The sequence below is a fragment of the Arvicola amphibius genome, chromosome 7 (genome assembly GCF_903992535.2).
Source record: "Arvicola amphibius chromosome 7, mArvAmp1.2, whole genome shotgun sequence".
In the NCBI taxonomy this organism is placed as follows: Eukaryota; Metazoa; Chordata; class Mammalia; order Rodentia; family Cricetidae; genus Arvicola; species Arvicola amphibius.
The window spans coordinates 72,230,405-72,247,279 of record NC_052053.1 but is presented as its reverse complement, the minus strand read 5'-3'; the positions used below and the strand labels follow the sequence as shown (position 1 = coordinate 72,247,279).

Genomic DNA, 16,875 nt, shown 5'->3' with positions numbered 1-16,875 from the left:
TGACACTGGGCAGAGCTTCGTGTACTGCTGTGTCCCTGGCATATAAGCATGCAATGAATAACTGCTACGTAACCTGTCAGGACCGGACTTTAGGGCCAGTCAGGCCCAGATTTGAAGTCTGCCCTGTGTTTCCTTCATTACTGTGGGACCTTAGGGAATCTGTGTGGTCATTCAGTATCTCAGTTTCCCCTCCTGTGTGTAATGGGCACTCAGGATACTTGAGTCTGTCGTGTGGAACCGAGCCTGTTCGGGTGGAAACCTGGGCCAGGTTCCATTCTAAGGCTCTGCTGTGGTAGGCCAAGGGCTGATGGGACCTCTCCCGCTGCTACTCTCCCTCTTGCTTTCAGGGCCTTAGCAAGGTCCAGATTCAATCCTGGTGGAGGATACTGACAGGAGGCTGCTTCCTTCCTTCCCACGTGATGAACTCCTGGGTCTCGAGCCCTGCTGGACTAGGACTCCTTGCCCAGGCAGATGGGGTGCTGTGATCAATAGCTCCCAGCATGAGCCAGAGGACTGGTGTGCTCCATGAAGACTCAGGGCCCCTGAGGGTATCTTCATGAGTGTCTCACTGAATAAATTAGAACATAGTAGGCCAGCCTCCCCCAGCCTCCCCCATCTTCCCCTAGCCTGCCCTAGCCTCCTCCAGCCTCCTCAAGCCTCCAGCCTCCTCCAGCCTCTCTCAGTGCTCCCTCCAGCTGCTCTCAGTGTTCTTCCCAGCCTTCTCCAGCCTCCCCCAGCCTCACCCTGCCTCTCCCCAGTCTCCCCCATCCTCCAGTCTCTCCCAGTGCTCCCCCAGCCTCTGCCAGCCTCTCCCAGTGCTCCCCAGCCTCCCCCAGCCTCTCCCAGTGTTCTCCCCAGCCTCCTCCAGTCTCTCCCAGCCTCTTTCAGTGCTCTCCCAGCATCTCCTAGTGCTCCCCCAGTCTTCCCCAGCTTCCCCTAGCCTCCCCCAGCCTCCTCCAGCCTCCAGCCTCTTGCAGTGCTGCCTCCAGCCTCTCCCAGTGCTCTCCCCAGCCTCCCCCAGCTTCCCCTAGCCTCCCCCAGCCTCCTCCAGCCTCCTCCAGCCTCCAGCCTCCTCCAGCCTCCAGCCTCTCTCCAGCCTCCAGCCTCCAGCCTCTCCCAGTGCTCTCCACCTGGGCAGCTGTCATCCCAAAGCTTCTCTCTACCCCAGGGTTATCTTCTGATCACTGTCCCCACTGCAGTGTTGGCATCATCACTGATGGGCTCTGGTCATCAGGCTTTTTCAGGAGGGCTAGCGGGTGGTTATAGAGGGCTTCCTTGTCCACCTCAGTGCCCAGCCCCCTCCTGCCCATGGTGCCCTGGTCAGACTCTGGGCCCGCTCCCTAATGCTGTGGGATTTGGCTTCTCTGAACCTCTGCTTTCTCAGTACACAGCGGGCCTGCTGGGACAGAAGGGAGAGGAAAGAGTTCTATAGACTGTTGGTGTCACTAGGACAGGCAGACAGCATCTGAATGCTCCATGCTCTGACTCAGGTCCAGGGGACCAGTGAGGGTCTCTAGGAGTCCCGTTGTGGTTGTTTCCTGTTGCCATCCCTAGTGTTTGCTTTTTCCCCTGTCGACGTGGTGCCCTGTGCTTCTGGGCTGGAGGGCAAGTGTGTCTCCTGCTTCCCCTTCTTTCTTCAAATGTCTTCTTCCAAAGAACATTCAGAAAGATTGACTTTGATCCCAGCTGAGGTGTCGGGAGTTCACCATTTGCAATTTAAAAATAGGAAAGCTAAATTTGGAAAGCACAGAGCAGGATGAACCTGGAGTGTGGGTTCTCCCTCCACCTACCCTCCTGGGCCGAACTCACCCCACCCCACTTTTGCATCTGCAACCTGAGATCAGAGGTGCCCAGGGAGGAAAGCGGCCTTGTCTAGAGAGGCCTCCACAGGCTGTATCTGCTGCTGGCTTGTCCACCGAGTGAGTGTCACTAGCATGCAGCCCCCCCACAGCATGGCCATGACCCCTGGTGTCCTGCTGAGGAAGCCTCTGTTCCAAGGGCACACAGACATGCTGGAACCACCCGTCCCTGAAGCCTGTACCCTTGACTCATTTTACTGCCTCTCCAAATGGTTCTCTATATTCTCCCAACCCAGCTGGACTCCATACAGAGTGTGACAACTGTCTAGAAGACCCCCCCCCGCCCAGAAAGGACCAGTGTCCTCAGGCTGCAGAAGGGGAAAGTGAGACCTACCTCTGGTGATAGCCAGCCAACGGGAGCATAGTCACGTACTGACTGCCCTTGGGATTCGGGGGGAGGCATGGAAAGTTTGCAGGGGTTGAGCACACAGATGGGCATCACTGAAGACTAGGCAGGTCTGAGTGGACTCCTGAGAGGGTGGCCTGTGGATGAGGGGGTCCCTATTGGGACTCACCTGGCAACCTGGGTGTATGAGTAGTGCCGGAAGCAACTGTTCGCTATGGTATAGGCACAGAGCATCTAGAACTACTAGTTCCAGGGCTGAGCCTGTCAGGGAGGCACCTGGGAACTTCAGGGGATGGGTGGGATGAAATAGTTCTCAACAGGAAAGGCCCGAGTGTGTCGACAGGAAGCAGATGAAAAGCCCGTCTCTTCTTCAGGAAGGAGCCACCATCCTAGGCGTTGTAGAAAACCCCACAATGCATTCCCAAGGATTGAATGAATGTGTCAGATAACCAGGCACACAAAGAAACAGGGCAACGTGGACAGGAAGCAAAGACAGACCCTGTGTAGTGGAAGTGCCAGACCCCGACTTTGGAATGGCCACTGGCTTTACAGAAATAAGAGGTGAGCTTGAAAGGAACTCTGGGGAACAGGAAACTGGATGAGAGCATAGAGCCTCCATACCAACCGAACGGTACCTGGACATGGCAGTGATTAGCAGCTGGAATGGGAACGCAGTGCCTCTGTTTGGCAGTTTAGTGGACACAGGGGTTCATGAGCTACAAGGTAAACTGTGCAGACCCCTGCAGCGTGAGTCAAAAGGAGGGACACACACAGTGCAACCAGAGGACAGAGTTGGAGGCTCTTCCAAAAAGAGGGAGAGGGCGGGATGGGCAGAAGGTTTTTTAAAGAATGATATAGGGTTTTCCAGAACTGATGAACCCTGAGAGTCCTAAGGAGGAACCCCGCACAGTCACACCCTAGGGAAACCACAGCCAAGTCAAAGAGAAGGCTGTCTCCAGCTAGAGAGAGAGCGAGACACAACCAAAACAGGAGCTCCACATTTTCCCAAGAAGCCAGGAGCCGAGGGAAGCAGAGATCGCTAGCATCAGGGCCGCTGTCAAGACATTTCAGGACAGAAGAGTGGACCTTGCCTCCAGGAGAGCCACACCAGGTGAAGGCAACCCTCGAGAGAGGCTGCCTCGGAAGGGAGCCATCTGAGGGAGCAGAGAGGAGCTGAGAGTGCTGGGGACAACCCCAGGGGACGCGGAAATACTGAGCTGGCCATTGGGCAGGGCAAGCTTCGATGCTGTGTCAGGGAGGGCTGGCTGCAAGGTGGGGGAACAGGCGAGGGACACCAGATCCTTGCTTCTGGTTAACTGGTAGACGCCAAGGAGAAAAAAAAAAAACACCATGAAGCTGAATTCTTTTCACTGCTGTGCTTTATTGAGGGGTTCGAACTACAAGTAGACGGCATGCATCACACACTACAGGTTCACTGGGGTGGAGGTGCGGTGGGAGAAACCTCATGTCGGAGGTAGAGTCGGGTGGTATTGGGAGGGGAAGGGGAGGACCAAGCACCGGCTATTCTAGGGGTATCTCTGGCCTCTCTTGGGCCTACAGGCCAGGCCATGGGACGAGCTCAGGGGAGATCAGGGCAGAGTGTCAGTTGCATTGTGAGATGGGTGCTTAAGATGATTTCTGCGCCCCAAGTGGCTGTTTCCCCTCCTTAGTGGACAGAATATCAGCATTCCCTTGTTGCTGGCTTGCTAGCTTCTCCCCACATGTGGAGACTGGTCTCCCTAGGGCCCCAGCCTCCCCTTCCCTGGGGCAGGCCCCACACACCCTCACTGGAAATGAAGGAGCTTCATGTGGGGACCGCCAAGGCTGCCATCCAGAAACTGGAGGCAAGCACACGAAGAAACATCCTTTTCCCTATAAAAATAGCTTCACTTACAAAATGGGGGATGCTCACTTCAGGGAAGGGCGCACTGCGTAAATGATCTGGGTGGAGTTAGTAGCAGAGGCTAGGGGTGAACACCACAGTGGCAGAGAGGGTTGTCTTCTCAGGGTTTACTGGGTTGTTGGTAAGAGGGTCGGAGGAACTAGAGTTCCTCGGCAGGGTTTGGTCACGTGGGGGCTGACTACTCTCTATACGGGGCAGGTTTGGTGGGAGCCCCCGACTGCAGTTTACTGGTGGCAGTCAGTTGAGCAGGGTTCCGTAGAGCTGGGCCTTAGTGAGACTGTCCTTACGACTAAGCCCAGAACCTCCAGTCCTGGGGTAGGCCTGCTGGGGGCTGAGACGACTGCCAGGGTGCATTTCAGGAGAGGCTTCCATGGAGCTTGGCTCCAAGGAATCCCGGGAACCATGCTCGGGCTCGGGGCTGCTAACAGCCCCACACAGCTGCATCCCGAGCCTATCCCCATCCCCCTCACTGGCTGCATAGCTAGCGTCAACTGAACGGCTAGGACTCAGGCTCAGATCACCACCTGCACGGAGGAAGCAGGGCTCTGCCAGATGGCCCTGGGAGAGGTCATCGCCCTCCGAGAAACTATCAGCCTTGTAGGAGGCATAGAGGGGGCTGCCACGGCCCTCACCATGGTTGCCCTGGCTCCTACCAGGGCCGTGGCGCCCGTGGCCACGGCCAGCGCCATAGAAACGTTCTCCGAAGTTGCAGGGCGAGGCGCGGCCTGCGTTGCCAACCTGGTAGTTGTAGGCGCCGACATCCTCCACGCTCAGGGGGCGCCAATGGCCTCGAATGTCTCCTCCGGCAAACCGATTACCGGTTGGCTTGGCCCTCAGGTTCCACAGGTTTGAAGGCATAGCACCCGACTGGGTATCTGCGGAGGGCGAGTAGCTACGGTAGGACTCGGCCCGGTAAGGAGACACAGTCCGAGCAAAGCCTGGGGCTACCTGGGCCTCGAGCGGGGAGGCCAGGCTGGCCGCGGCCTTGCCGAAGCGAGGGCTGCTCCCATAGGTGGCAGAGGGCGGCTTGCGGTTGAAGAGCTCATCGCGGCTATTCAGGTATATGGCCTGCTGCGAGGCGGTCAGCGTGCTGGCCTGCGAGTGCTCCTTCTCCTCGGATGTGGCGCTGAAGCTGGAGTAGGAGCTGGAGGTGGGCAGCGAGGCCGCATAGCCCGGGAAGGCATCGCGGCGGTAGGCCTCGGGAAAGGCCGCCGCCTCGGCTTCTTCCTCCTCCTCTGCGGCGCTGTCGGTGGAATTTTGCGCACGCAGGAAGCCCACTTCGGTCACCGGCGTGTCCACGCTGGGACGACGGTCACGGTCACGGTCACGCTGGCGCTCATGTTCCTCAGGGCAGTAGAGAGCCGTGTCGCTGCAGTAGATGTCTTCCTTGTACTGGGGTCGTGGGCCCGACTTCTCCATTCCGTCGCGGTAGCCCAGGTCGCGGGCAGAGGCATCCGACAGGTGTGAGGACAGACTGCCAGGGTCCGGCTTCTCCAACACCTTGGCGATGACGCAGCTGGGCACGCTGTCAGCGTAGGCCGAATGGCAGAGTGAGGAAGGCAGGCTGCAGTCATGCTTCTCCATGTGCAGGCTCACACGCTGCTGGAAGTCCGAGGGCAGCTGGAACGGGCATGGAGGAGAGGAGAATGGAAAAAGGTCATAGTCAGCAAAACAGCTCAGCCCTGGCTTGAGGCCAGGACCACACCAGCATGACCGACAGACAGAGACACAGACAGACAGCAGACAGCTCCCACCCCCAGGTGTCTCACATCACATCAGTGGGAGCCAGCTGAACCCCCAAGGGCAAGGATGTCCTCAGCACCTCAGGTTCCCCATCACCTCTGCCCACACACCCTACTACAACGGGCCAAGCAGAGTTGGCTAGGCTACTATCTGGCACCCTTTCTGGGTCCTGCCTCGTGAGGTGTGACTTGTTCTTGCTGGCCCACAGTGTCTGTGTCATGTCCCGTCTCTCCCCCGCTGCCCCATCCCATGGACTGCTGAATGAGACAGACTCAGAACACAGATGCAACAAAGATTGGAGGGGCCAGTGCCAGGCACCAAAGGTTCCCATGGAGTGCCTGGTGGCAGGTGTATGTATGTGTGTATGTGTGTGTGTGTGGCGGGGATGCTACTGTTTGATCTATTTTGTGAGTGCTGCAGGTTTGGCCATGCCTGGGGAAAGGGGACATGGGTAGGAGCCTGGGCAGGACTTGTGCATGTGGGCTGGGAGGGATAGGCTGGCCAGGATGGTAGGCACCAGGCAACCTAGGACTAACTTGGGCTCTGCTGCCAGTTCACTCTGTGTGCCTTCAATGTGTGCCCTGTCCTTGATTCCTTGATGTCTGTTTTTTTTTTTTTTTTTTTTTTTTTTTTTTTTTTTTTTTTTTTTTTTTTTAAATCTCTGGTATGGGCCTGTCTCTAATTGTGCAGCCCCCAAAGGAAACAAGTGTGTAGCCAAAGTGGGTTAGGATGGCCCTGGGAAGTGCAGTGGGGGGGGGGGGGGGGCACCTTTCCATCAGGAAGCCAGGACCCAGGTGCATGAGGGACGAGGGTTCAGGCTCACCCGACAGCTTCTTCTTGGAGGGTGGGGAGAGGCTTCGGGGTGGGGTGGCCCAAAAGGAGCCGGGTGGTCCTGGGACGGGGCGGGCCTGGCTGTGGGGCGGGGCCACGTTACCTCGGACACCTTATGGGCCCTGCCGTAGGTCTGGCTGCACTGCAGCAGCTGGGCCGCTAGATTGCAGTCCTTCCTATAGAGCTCCTGGAAGACAAGAGAAGGTGTTTGGCGCAGCCGCCCTGGTCAGTGCCCGGTGCCAGCAGGGCGATGGGAGGGGAGAGCAGAGCAGGCAGGGCCGTTAGTTCTGGCTAGTCCCTGTCCAGGTCCCACATTCTTGCTGGAGTTGCCGGTGTGTGAAGGATGCCCTATCAACACGGGCCCTCCACAGGCTGGGGCAACAACAGGTGGCCCCACCAGCTCTGAGATCCCAGAGGTTGGGTTTCCTGTTCCTCTAGCTCCTAGAATCCCTCCAAAGATGACTTTGTGGGAGCGCTGGGCACAAGTCAGGGACAGGGATGCACCCCATGCTGGTCTCCCACTTGTGCTCAACCCACTTCACGGTATTGCCAGGCCTTGGGGCTGATTGCCCAGTCTGGGCCAGGGTCAGCGTAGGTGTGTGACCCCAGGTGCAGGAGGGACCCTGCTCAGACTCCTGAGCTGTAAACAGATGCAAACAATAGGAATTTCGCCTTTGGAAATAAATCTGTTGCATGTGCCTGTGTTGGGCTGTTCCTGCTCTCCAGAAGTCGACCCATCTGCTGCCCTAGGACCCACCTGCATTGCCCAGGGGACCCAGGACTACTGCCACAGCCTTGCTCAACCAGGACCAGTGTCCTGGGCAACCCTCTCTCATCCCATCTCTGTACCAGATCTGCACAGGGGAGGGAAATGGGTCTCGCAGCCCCTCTCAACTCCCCCCTGAACTTCCTAGGAACAGAGTTGAAAGTCATCCCCTAGGAGACCTCCCCAGCAGTTGTCATGGGAACCGGAAGGCTGTGGGCACTGCTCAGGTCAGCCACAGCGAGTCGGGGACGCCTCTTGGAAAAACAGGTGACCTTGCACATTACAGCTAGGCTCCTTGTTTGAGCTGTGTGTGCGTGGGATCCCCCTTCCCTACTCTGGGAAAGGGCCCAGGCTGCCTGGCCATGAAGTGCTTAGTCTTCAAATCCTTCCTAAGTGACACGATCTAGCAGAACTAAAAGGAACTGCCACCATCACATGTAGCTGGGCACGTAGCCCTTCTAACAGGCTACTCAAGCTGTTGACTGCCCAATTTACTGTCTACTTTCCCTATATGAACTTAAAATCCACAAGGGCAGCCATTGGTCAGATCATCATCTCAAAACTCCATACGATCTTGTGGCAGAGGAGCACAGGCTAATTTGTGTGCCCACAGTCAGCCCATAGGGGACAGTGGGAGGCAGCTGGCTAGCTCATGGGGCCCCTTTGGATAATCACACAGCTGTGATGTGATACTGGGCCTGGCTGAAGTCAAAAGTCTGTGCGGATGAGACGGATGGCCTCTTTGTATCCCATCTTCAGTCTCTCCGTCAAGGGAGTCTATCTTTTCTCAGGTGCCCCATGCACTTCTCCAAGCCCTCACTGTCCCATCCCCCCAGGGGCCAAATGCACATGGCACTTACGTTGTCCTCTGACAGCTTGTCAATGGTCACCTTGGCCTCCAGCAGGTGGCTGTTGAGGGCGACAATCTCATGGCTCATCGCACGCTTCTCTTCCTCATAGTGCTGGCCCTGGGTCATAGGGACAGAGAAAGAAGGGGTCAGTGGTTAGTGCCAAAGCCCAGCTGTTGGGCCAAGGCTTTTGTAAGCCCAACAGCTGCTGATGAAAGGAGCTTGAAAAGCTAATGATGGTGTGGGAATTAAGACAACAGACTCAACCAGGCTTAACTCCATCCCATTAACGACGACCTGGATTAGCCTAGGCCACTTGCTCCTGATGTCTCCTGCTCTCGGGGTGGGAGTATTATGGCTTGCTTTGCCCATCTCACTCAATGAGCTGGGAGAGTGACGCTCAGCACAACCCAGTCCCTACCTGTCCTGCCCTTTTTGATCTCAGCTTGGAGATAGGCAGGAACTGAACACCTTTCTCCGAACAAAAACAAGTGTAGGGGAGGTGCCAGAACCCCATGGCCATTCTCTGTGCTGCCTGCAGAGGCTTGGCTTCCCTAGACCCCACCTCAGTTTTATCCTGACAGCACCTCCCACAAGGGGACACTCAGTGAGAGGACAATGTGCGTTGGGGCCTCACCATCCGGTACAGCTTATCCTCCAGCTCCTGGTTGATCCGCTGCAGTGCCATGTAGTTGGTCTGAATCCTGCAGCGGGAGGCAACAGGGTCATGACTGGCAAGGCCTGACCTTCTACAACCCCAGTAACCTCACAGCCATCATGCCCTGCTTAACATGCCTGTCAGCTCACCTAAGCTTGTCCCACCAGCTCTACCCAATTCAATGTCTGCCCTGAAGATCTGATTAAAGCTAACTTTTGTCACAGCTTCTCCTAGGCCATGGTCAAAGCCACACTGTTCTTCCCCGACACAGTAGGGCTCTTTGGAAGGAACACAGGGAGGCCTATGTGCACGAGAGCCTGTCCGAGCTGGGCTCAGGTCCTAGATGCTGGCAGGGCAGCTTACAGGTCAACTGCACAGTAAGAGACACATGTATGTGTGGCCCTGGGATGAGTGCCAGGGCCAAGCAGGTAGAGATGGAGTGCTATGCTTTGGGCTTCTATTGCTGGTGGCTGGGGGACTGGGCGTGGTGGCTGCGTGTCCTCTAGACAACTTTTGCAGTACCATTGCTGTCTTGCCAATGGAAAAGGGACACAAAAAGATGCTTAATGCAGTTAAGTGGCAGAGCTGGGACTTTAACCAAGGTCTGGCTGCACTGCCCTAGCTTGGCTTCCACACGGCTTGGTGGTGATGTTCAAAAGCCCAGAAGAATGGGGCCATTCGAAGAGGGACAAACTGCCCTCGCGACAATGCCAGCTGCTTCTCTAAGGACTTAAAACAAACTCAGCCAACAGCAGCAGCCTGCATCCTGTTTGTATTTCTAAGCTGGGGATACCCAAAATAGGGTTTAGAAAAATAAATGCCAGAAGGAAAATATCCTAAGAATCTGGTCCTCCTCTCAGTGCATCTTGAGTTCCCCCAAGCCATTCAAGATGCAGCTTCTACATTCAGGTTCAGCTTTTGTGGCCAGTGGGGTGGGGTCTGGAAGTGGCCCCTCCTGTGCTGCTGCTGGCTCGTTCAGTGTCAGAGTGGTACAGGTATGAGGTGGTGAGAAGCCAGGTCTGGAAGAAGGCACTGAAAGAGTCTGCCTATGGCATCATCAGTGGGCCGCAGGTTCAAGCCCTAGGTAGGCTGCTCTACGTTCGCCGAACACGCCCAGAGCTGACACTTTGATGAGCTAGCTCCTCCCCGCTCCCACCACAGCCCTGTCCTTACTTGCGCAGCTTCTCTGTGACTTTGTCCAGCTCCTCCTGAGCCCGCCGCAGCTCAATCTCCAGGTAGTGACGAGTGGAGCCAAACTCCGACTCCAGCTTCTCCAGCCTATGCGTGGTGTAGGACAGCTGCTTGCGCAGCTCGCCCTTCTGCTCCTGCAGGGCACTGCAAGATACCAGGCAGCTGGCTAGGCTATGGCACTGAGCATGGGGAAATTGACGCCACATTGGCCAGCCAGGCATGTGTGGGCATGTGCCGTGCACTCACTCAGCTTACCTCCCTCCCAGTGGTGACTGTGCCAGCACTCATGTCCCTTCAGGGGTCAGGAACCTGTGTTGCCTCCCGGATGTTCACACTCCATCCCACCTGAGCCCCAACACCCAAGAGTGTAACTTGTAGTAGAAGTTGAGGTGCCATCTTGGAAACCTGGGGGCGGGGTGGCAGGTGCTGGGAGCCCCAACAATGTCCAGATGTGCTGTGGGACTTAATTTCTAGTGACCCCCCTGACTTAAAACCCAGTGTGAGGTGTGGAAGACAGGCTGGCATTATCAGAAGAGTCCTCAACTCTGTGAGTAAGCCACACATGTCACAGGCACCCTACCAGCCACCTCCATTAAGCATCCCTGGATTCCTGCCCAGGCCTAAGGAAAGGGGGCGGGTCCTCCTGAGACTCAGTCCCCAAAAGAGAATCCAAAGTAGCGAGGGAAACCCAAAGGCAAGGCCTTGCTGCCCACGCAGGCCCAGCTGCCAGGTGTTCTGCGGCCCCTCCCAGCTGTCTCTATACTGCTCTCCTCCGGGCAGTCCCCCCACCAGCTGCACCAGCCCACTTTGGGCAGTTGCTATTCAGGACCCTCTTCCCACGTGGCAAGCTTCCTTGAGTACCCGCTTCGTCCAAAGCAGAATTGCAGTGGGTGACCGCTCTTGATATTGGGAGTTCCTTGCCAGGGGCTCCTGTGCCCCCGGGAAGAGGGGAGGTATTGTCCATCTGCTAGAGCGGCCCCCTCAGCGTGACTCCTCATCCCCTCCAGCCTCCAGGCAGAGTTCTGGGAAGCTGTACCTGTGGCACGCTAGGCCTTTGCACTTGGCCTTGTTCCTCTCTAGGATCTATAAGGCAGCCGACCCCACATGCCTACAGCTACCTGGACCCTGCCCACACTGGCAAGCCCAAGTCAGACTCGCTTCTGTATCCCTCTGCCCTCCCTTGGGAACCCACAGGAATAGGACAGGAGCTCCATGACGCATTCGGTGCAGCGCTGGGACCCACCAACGCGCATTGCTCCACAGCCTTCATTTACCTGGGCCATCTGGTGATCTTCCAAAGGGCGACTCAATGGCCCGCCAGCCCTTCCTGCCCATTCCCCTCTCAGCCATCACAGCCACCTACATTTCCAGGACAGTTGTTGGTCAAAAGAGCCCAAGCTTCTGGATCTCCACCCAGCCTGCTTGCTCCAGGGATTACATCACCCAGACACACATGCTCAGTCCCTAGTCATTGCCCGGGGTCTTCCCCTTTATGTCCCCCTTGTGTCTGGTGCTGTCCTACCTGCAGGACTTTGCCTGGCCTGGCCTGCCACTGCACCTTGGGTCATGTTTGAGACTCGTCCCCACACCAGCCATGCCCAGTCCCTTCATGGGCCCCACCTGCCAGTCCGTGTCCCATTGCTTCCAGCCTGCTCCTGAACCCCACAACCTAGAGAGGGCCATGGCAGCCCCTCTCTCACACCTGGTCACAGCCTGGGGTCAGTAGCTCTGGAGAGAGGACCCTGGGTGTTGCCAACATCTCTGTCCAGTGTCCTTTCTTCTAACAGACTAACTGGACTCCTCCCAGGGCCTCAGTTTCCACACCCATACAGCAGAACAGTATATCCACATACAAGGAGCATGGCTGTCGCTTACACCTATGCTGGGTATGAGAGCCACCTGACACAATGGGACCGTGTGGGAGGTGTGGCTATGTGGGAGCTGCTAGGGTCAGCTGTAGGCTCCTGGACTCCTAAGGGGTAAGGAGATAGCTATGAAGGGCCTGGTCAGTGTACCCTGGCATCCAGACACAGCAACAGCCTCTTCTCTTCTTGGGGGGAGGTGTTATTTCAGTCCACAGGCTACAACGGTCTGTCGAGGCATCAAGAGGAGCTACGGAAACAGCCCCTTAACATTGCACAGGGGAGGGGGGCCGAGGAACTGAGCTGCCAGAGCCCCACCTGCCCCAGCAGTGAGGCTGAGGACCCTAGTGAGCGAGGCATAGCTGCAGAGCACTGTCTTGAGTCCTGTCTTCCACCGGAAGCCTAGGTAGGCATTAGAGAGCCGACCCCATGGTTCAAAGAGGGGCCTGAAAGGGCCTCTATCCTTTCAGAAGGCTTCTCTGCCACTCACAGGAGTTCAGAATGGAGCTGGGCTACAGGGACAATGTATTGTGAGTCAAGAGACCCCGAGTCAGTCTGTCCCAGGATGCAGACATGGGACACAAGTCCTGGGACAGGCAAAGAGGCACCAAGGGGCAAGGGTGCAGAGGTGGAGACGACAGGTGCCCTACCTGTCCCAGAGTGAGGGTGAGGACTTAGGGAGGCAGCCCTGCTGGACTCGGGGCTTCCTGAGGCACAAGGACACCCAGGGGTTGTGCAGCCTGTGGACGAAGAGGACAGAGCTGCTCGGAAATATGGGGGCTCAGGGTAGGGCTGCAGCCCCCGGCTGAGGCCAAGAGGGGAAGATTGTTGAGGAGCAGCTGTGCATCTGAGAGCCCTTGCTGGTAGCTCCAGAGGCTCTGAGCTCTTTGGTGGCGCTCAGTCCCACTATAGTAGGGTTCCTTGATCACTGGTTAGGTTTATTTTGGGGGTTCTGTTCCCACCCACAGGCCTGCATGCTCTACCTTAGCCTCAGGTATGCTGTAGGGAGATTCCCCCCCCCCCCCAACTCTGGATCTGTCAAAGTGCATGCCCTGACCTGGGACTGCATTTCTGGCAGACCCTGCCCTTGGTATACATGACTTTCTAGTCAGAGGAGCAAGGAGGTGGTTCCTCTCTGTAGGGAGGAGACATTGGTTGATGTACAGAGAGCTACATGACTGATCTGTAGGCTGTGAGGCCTGCGATGCTAAGAGTCTCTCCATTCTCATGCTGGGACCTTGCTCATCCACCCCTGCCTGTGGCTGGGGTGGGCTGGACAGTGTGTGAACACAGGTCTGCCTTAGCCCTGCCCTGGCACCGCCCTGCAGGAGGACAGTACCACGTGTGCCTGCCATAGGGCCATGGCCTCCCTGGAGCCTTTGTGGTCAGGCCTGACACATGGACTCGTGAAGACACATGTGCAGGCATGCTCAGAGCTGAGGTACTGTCAAGCAGTCACTGAGGTGGGCCAGTAACACCCCTCAATAGCTCCTGGCTGGCCTGGAAACCAGGCGGGTTTTCAGGATGAGGCAGATGTGCTGAGAGCTGCGTAATCCCATTTAAAAGACTCACTGCACAGACCATCACAGAAGAAGAGAAATGTTCATTTGTTACGCCTGGGTGGTGGAATGCTGGGTAATTGAAAAAATGTGTGCTTTTCTGGATTTGTCATCTTTTCTACAGATAAAATATCAGAAGAAAAAAATTTACTTAGGATTAAATTTTGTCACTGGGGAAAAAGTTCCCGTAAGCACCTGTGATGGTTGGGGGTTCTCAGCCCTTCACATGGTAGCTATTCCAAGGCTGTAGAGGGTGGAACAGGCTGGGCTGTCTCTCTCCCTGCTTTGGACAAGGCCAGCAGTGGCCTCATTGTCCTCAAAGCCCTTGAAGACAAATCTCCATTAGGCCTCAGCTTGGGGCACCTCAGCCCTAGATGAAGTCTGGAACCCAAAGGGAGACTGGGTCTCGGGGACAACTGGATGTACCCTGGGGTCTGATTCTGGTCACTGGCAGCAGGGCATTTATCAAGCACCACTGAATGTCTGATTTTGTTCTGAGCAGGTAACACATGGAGACTGTCAGTGAGGCATCTGGTATAGGGACAATCTCCCAGACATGAGGGAAGCGGGCTCCAGGGAGGGTTGTACCAGACCCCAATCTGAGGCAAAACCTCAGAGCTGAGATGTGGACTAGCGCATTACTCCCTTCCTGTGTCCCCATTCAAGAGAGAAGATTGGGCCCACCACCAGCAGAGCAATGACTACCCTACTCTGATCAATGAGCCCCCCAGGGCCTGGCACTGGGCGCCTCTCAGAAGAGACAGGGTGGCGCCCTGTCAAGCGGCTGCCTCCCCAGCTTGCCTGGAGCCCATTTCCTTCTTCCTAGCATGGAAGCAACCCATTCTTCTATGGAGGGAATCTGTTGATGCATGTGTCTGTCTTCCCTCCCCCAGAAAATGCCACCAAACAAGCTCTGACCAGCAAGGGTCCTTGGAGACAGAGAAAGCACAGGACACTGAGGGACAACAGCAGGCATAGACCACAGCCTTCCTCTCACAGCAGACAAGCAGGGGGCTGTCACTACTCACCTCAACCACTGCCGCCTATGGAGCCTGGAGGCTGCCTGTGCTCGCTCCAGCAGGCCCGGGCAAGAAAGAAGGTTCCAGGCCCACCTGCGGACTCTATGCAATGCTACAGCTGAAGGCTCTGAGCTACCCAGGCCATCCCTCCCTCTGCCCGCCTTCCTCAGTCTCACCCAGCCACTGGCCCCTCGCTCCTCTCTGCCATGCTGTCCCTCCACACCGTCCCCCTTTCTTGGGAAGCTCAGCTTGACACTCTCCTCGCCTCTGGGGCCACCTGCCAGCATGGGGCTCATACTCCTGTTTGCCTGGTGTCTGCCTGCCAGCCCACATGGTGATGGGGCGGGGCTGGGTTGATCTGGCTCGGTGTCACTGACCACTCCATGGGGCCTTGCAGAATGCCTAGGCTCAGCCTGGCTTGCTCTCCAGCACGGCTCAGCTTGGCCCGGAGTCATGCTCCAACAACGCCAAATTGCTTGTCATTCTTCACCTGGCTGCAAACACTTTCTCATCTTGGTGACTTTGTCCCCATGTCCCCTCTGCCAGGATCTTGCTTGCCTGCCCCAGGTTAACCCTTCCCCACCTGAAAGCCCAGCAGGCCCTCTCTCCATGCAGGTCACAACTGCTCCCCTCAATGGTTAAGTTGCCAATCTACTTTTGATTTGCAAGGGTGCACAGGTCTCCTATATGGCCACCCTGGCCTCCCAACTCCAAGCTTCTTCCGGCAACTGGATGGCTCATTTCTAACCCTTAGCAGACCACATCCTGCCCTGGCCCCTATACCCAGCCTAAATGCCACAGATTCTCACCTCTTGGGCCACCATTCCCCCCAGCTTCTGCCTGTGTTAGCCTGGGAGCTCCTGATGGCTCTCCTGCCTCCTCAGGGCCTGGAATATTCCCTCAGGAGGGCCTCCCCTTACACACCACCTCCTCTGGTAACCCGCTTAGTCTTAGTACTGAGTGGACAGGTGTGGTGACCTAGCTGGTCACCCGCCCACTAAGCCTATGGGGCTATCTCAGATATCAGCACCCAGCCAGCCTAGGGGGTACATGGCAGTCTGATGCTGCAGGAGCAAGGTCAGGCATGACCACCCAGGGATGAGTTCATCTTCTCAACTAAGCCTAGCATGCTCATCTTCAAAGCTGTTGCCAACGCTACCTCTATCTACTAACACTGTCCTCTCCTGAGCCATTGAACTAGCTCCCTGAGAACCATTGGACCGTGGTAGAAAACAGCTCTATCCTGTGCAGGATCCTCCCCAGTTCTCCCTGTGAAGGCTCTGCCATTTCTTCCATGGAGCAACCCACCTCCTGGGCTTCTGGGCAGAGCGTCTCCTGCTGGTGACACCCTCAGGGCTCTGATCTGTGCTGCATTATGCCTGGTAGCTATATTTCTGTGCCATCTTTAGAGTTCCTGTTGCGCCTTGGTCACGCCCTGGATGGTTCTACCGTTCATGCCCTGTGGCTGCCTTCCCCCAAGGGCAGGTGAGCCATGAACAGCGAGCTCAACACTCTTGCTTGCCAAGTGCCCCTATCCATCTTTCTCATCATCTTTTCAGATCTTTCTCCACCCCCACTTTCCAGTTGGGAGAAAACAGGTGCAACATGGGTTAAAGTCAGGCCTTGTCCAGGTCACAGGACTTGGCTGGGCCTCAGCTCTGCTGTCTTTCTTCTTCGCTTAGAGTGTGAGAGACTAGACGCTAACATAAGTCTCAGCATTGTGCTGCCATCATGGTCACTAAGATGTCACAAAACAGCCCCTGCAGAAAGGCCGTGCATGCCTCTGGTGACTTCCCATTGGCATGTGCTAGAGAACAGGACCATACATGTGGTCCTGTGACCACAGCAGGGTCTTTCTGGAAGGGGGTTGCCGCTAGGGAACACAGGTATCCACACTGGGCACCTGCCCTGATTCTACCTCCAGAGCCCATGGCTAAGCAGTTCAGGCTGACAACGTCCCCCGTCACTCCTTCCTCTTGGGGCAGCAGCCAGGAGCTACAGCAGGAAAAATCGGCTCCTCACCTCATCTCCTCACCTCATCTTATCAGGCAACTGCAGCTCTGCCCCAGCACCCTCCTCTGCCAAGAGAGCTATGTGCAGGGAGCCGGGCACTGTGTCCTGGAGAGCCCTTGGGGTGGGTAGAGCTAGATGCCCAGGGCAGCTACAGAGTCATAGGGTCTGGGGTACACACAAACCCCACCCCCAGGGACATACCCCTTCTCTGTTCCTGCACTCCTCTTCCAGGCTTTCCAGACCCCCCCCCTCCAAGGACAGGAGGTTCCCACCGGGA

General features: G+C 56.6%; 1 protein-coding gene across 1 annotated transcript; it reads right to left on the bottom strand.

The window, feature by feature from the left end:
• Positions 1-3,650: 3,650 nt before the first annotated feature.
• On the bottom strand, positions 3,651-16,383 carry Begain (brain enriched guanylate kinase associated). Its single transcript, XM_038337196.1, has 8 exons — positions 16,367-16,383; positions 14,679-14,717; positions 12,658-12,747; positions 10,128-10,289; positions 8,934-9,000; positions 8,309-8,416; positions 6,786-6,869; positions 3,651-5,728 (listed from the first exon to the last, which is right to left on the bottom strand). Exons 1-8 carry the CDS (start codon positions 16,381-16,383, stop codon positions 4,346-4,348), a joined length of 1,950 nt encoding a protein of 649 aa, XP_038193124.1. The 3' UTR covers positions 3,651-4,345.
• Between the last annotated feature and the right edge of the window lie 492 nt (positions 16,384-16,875).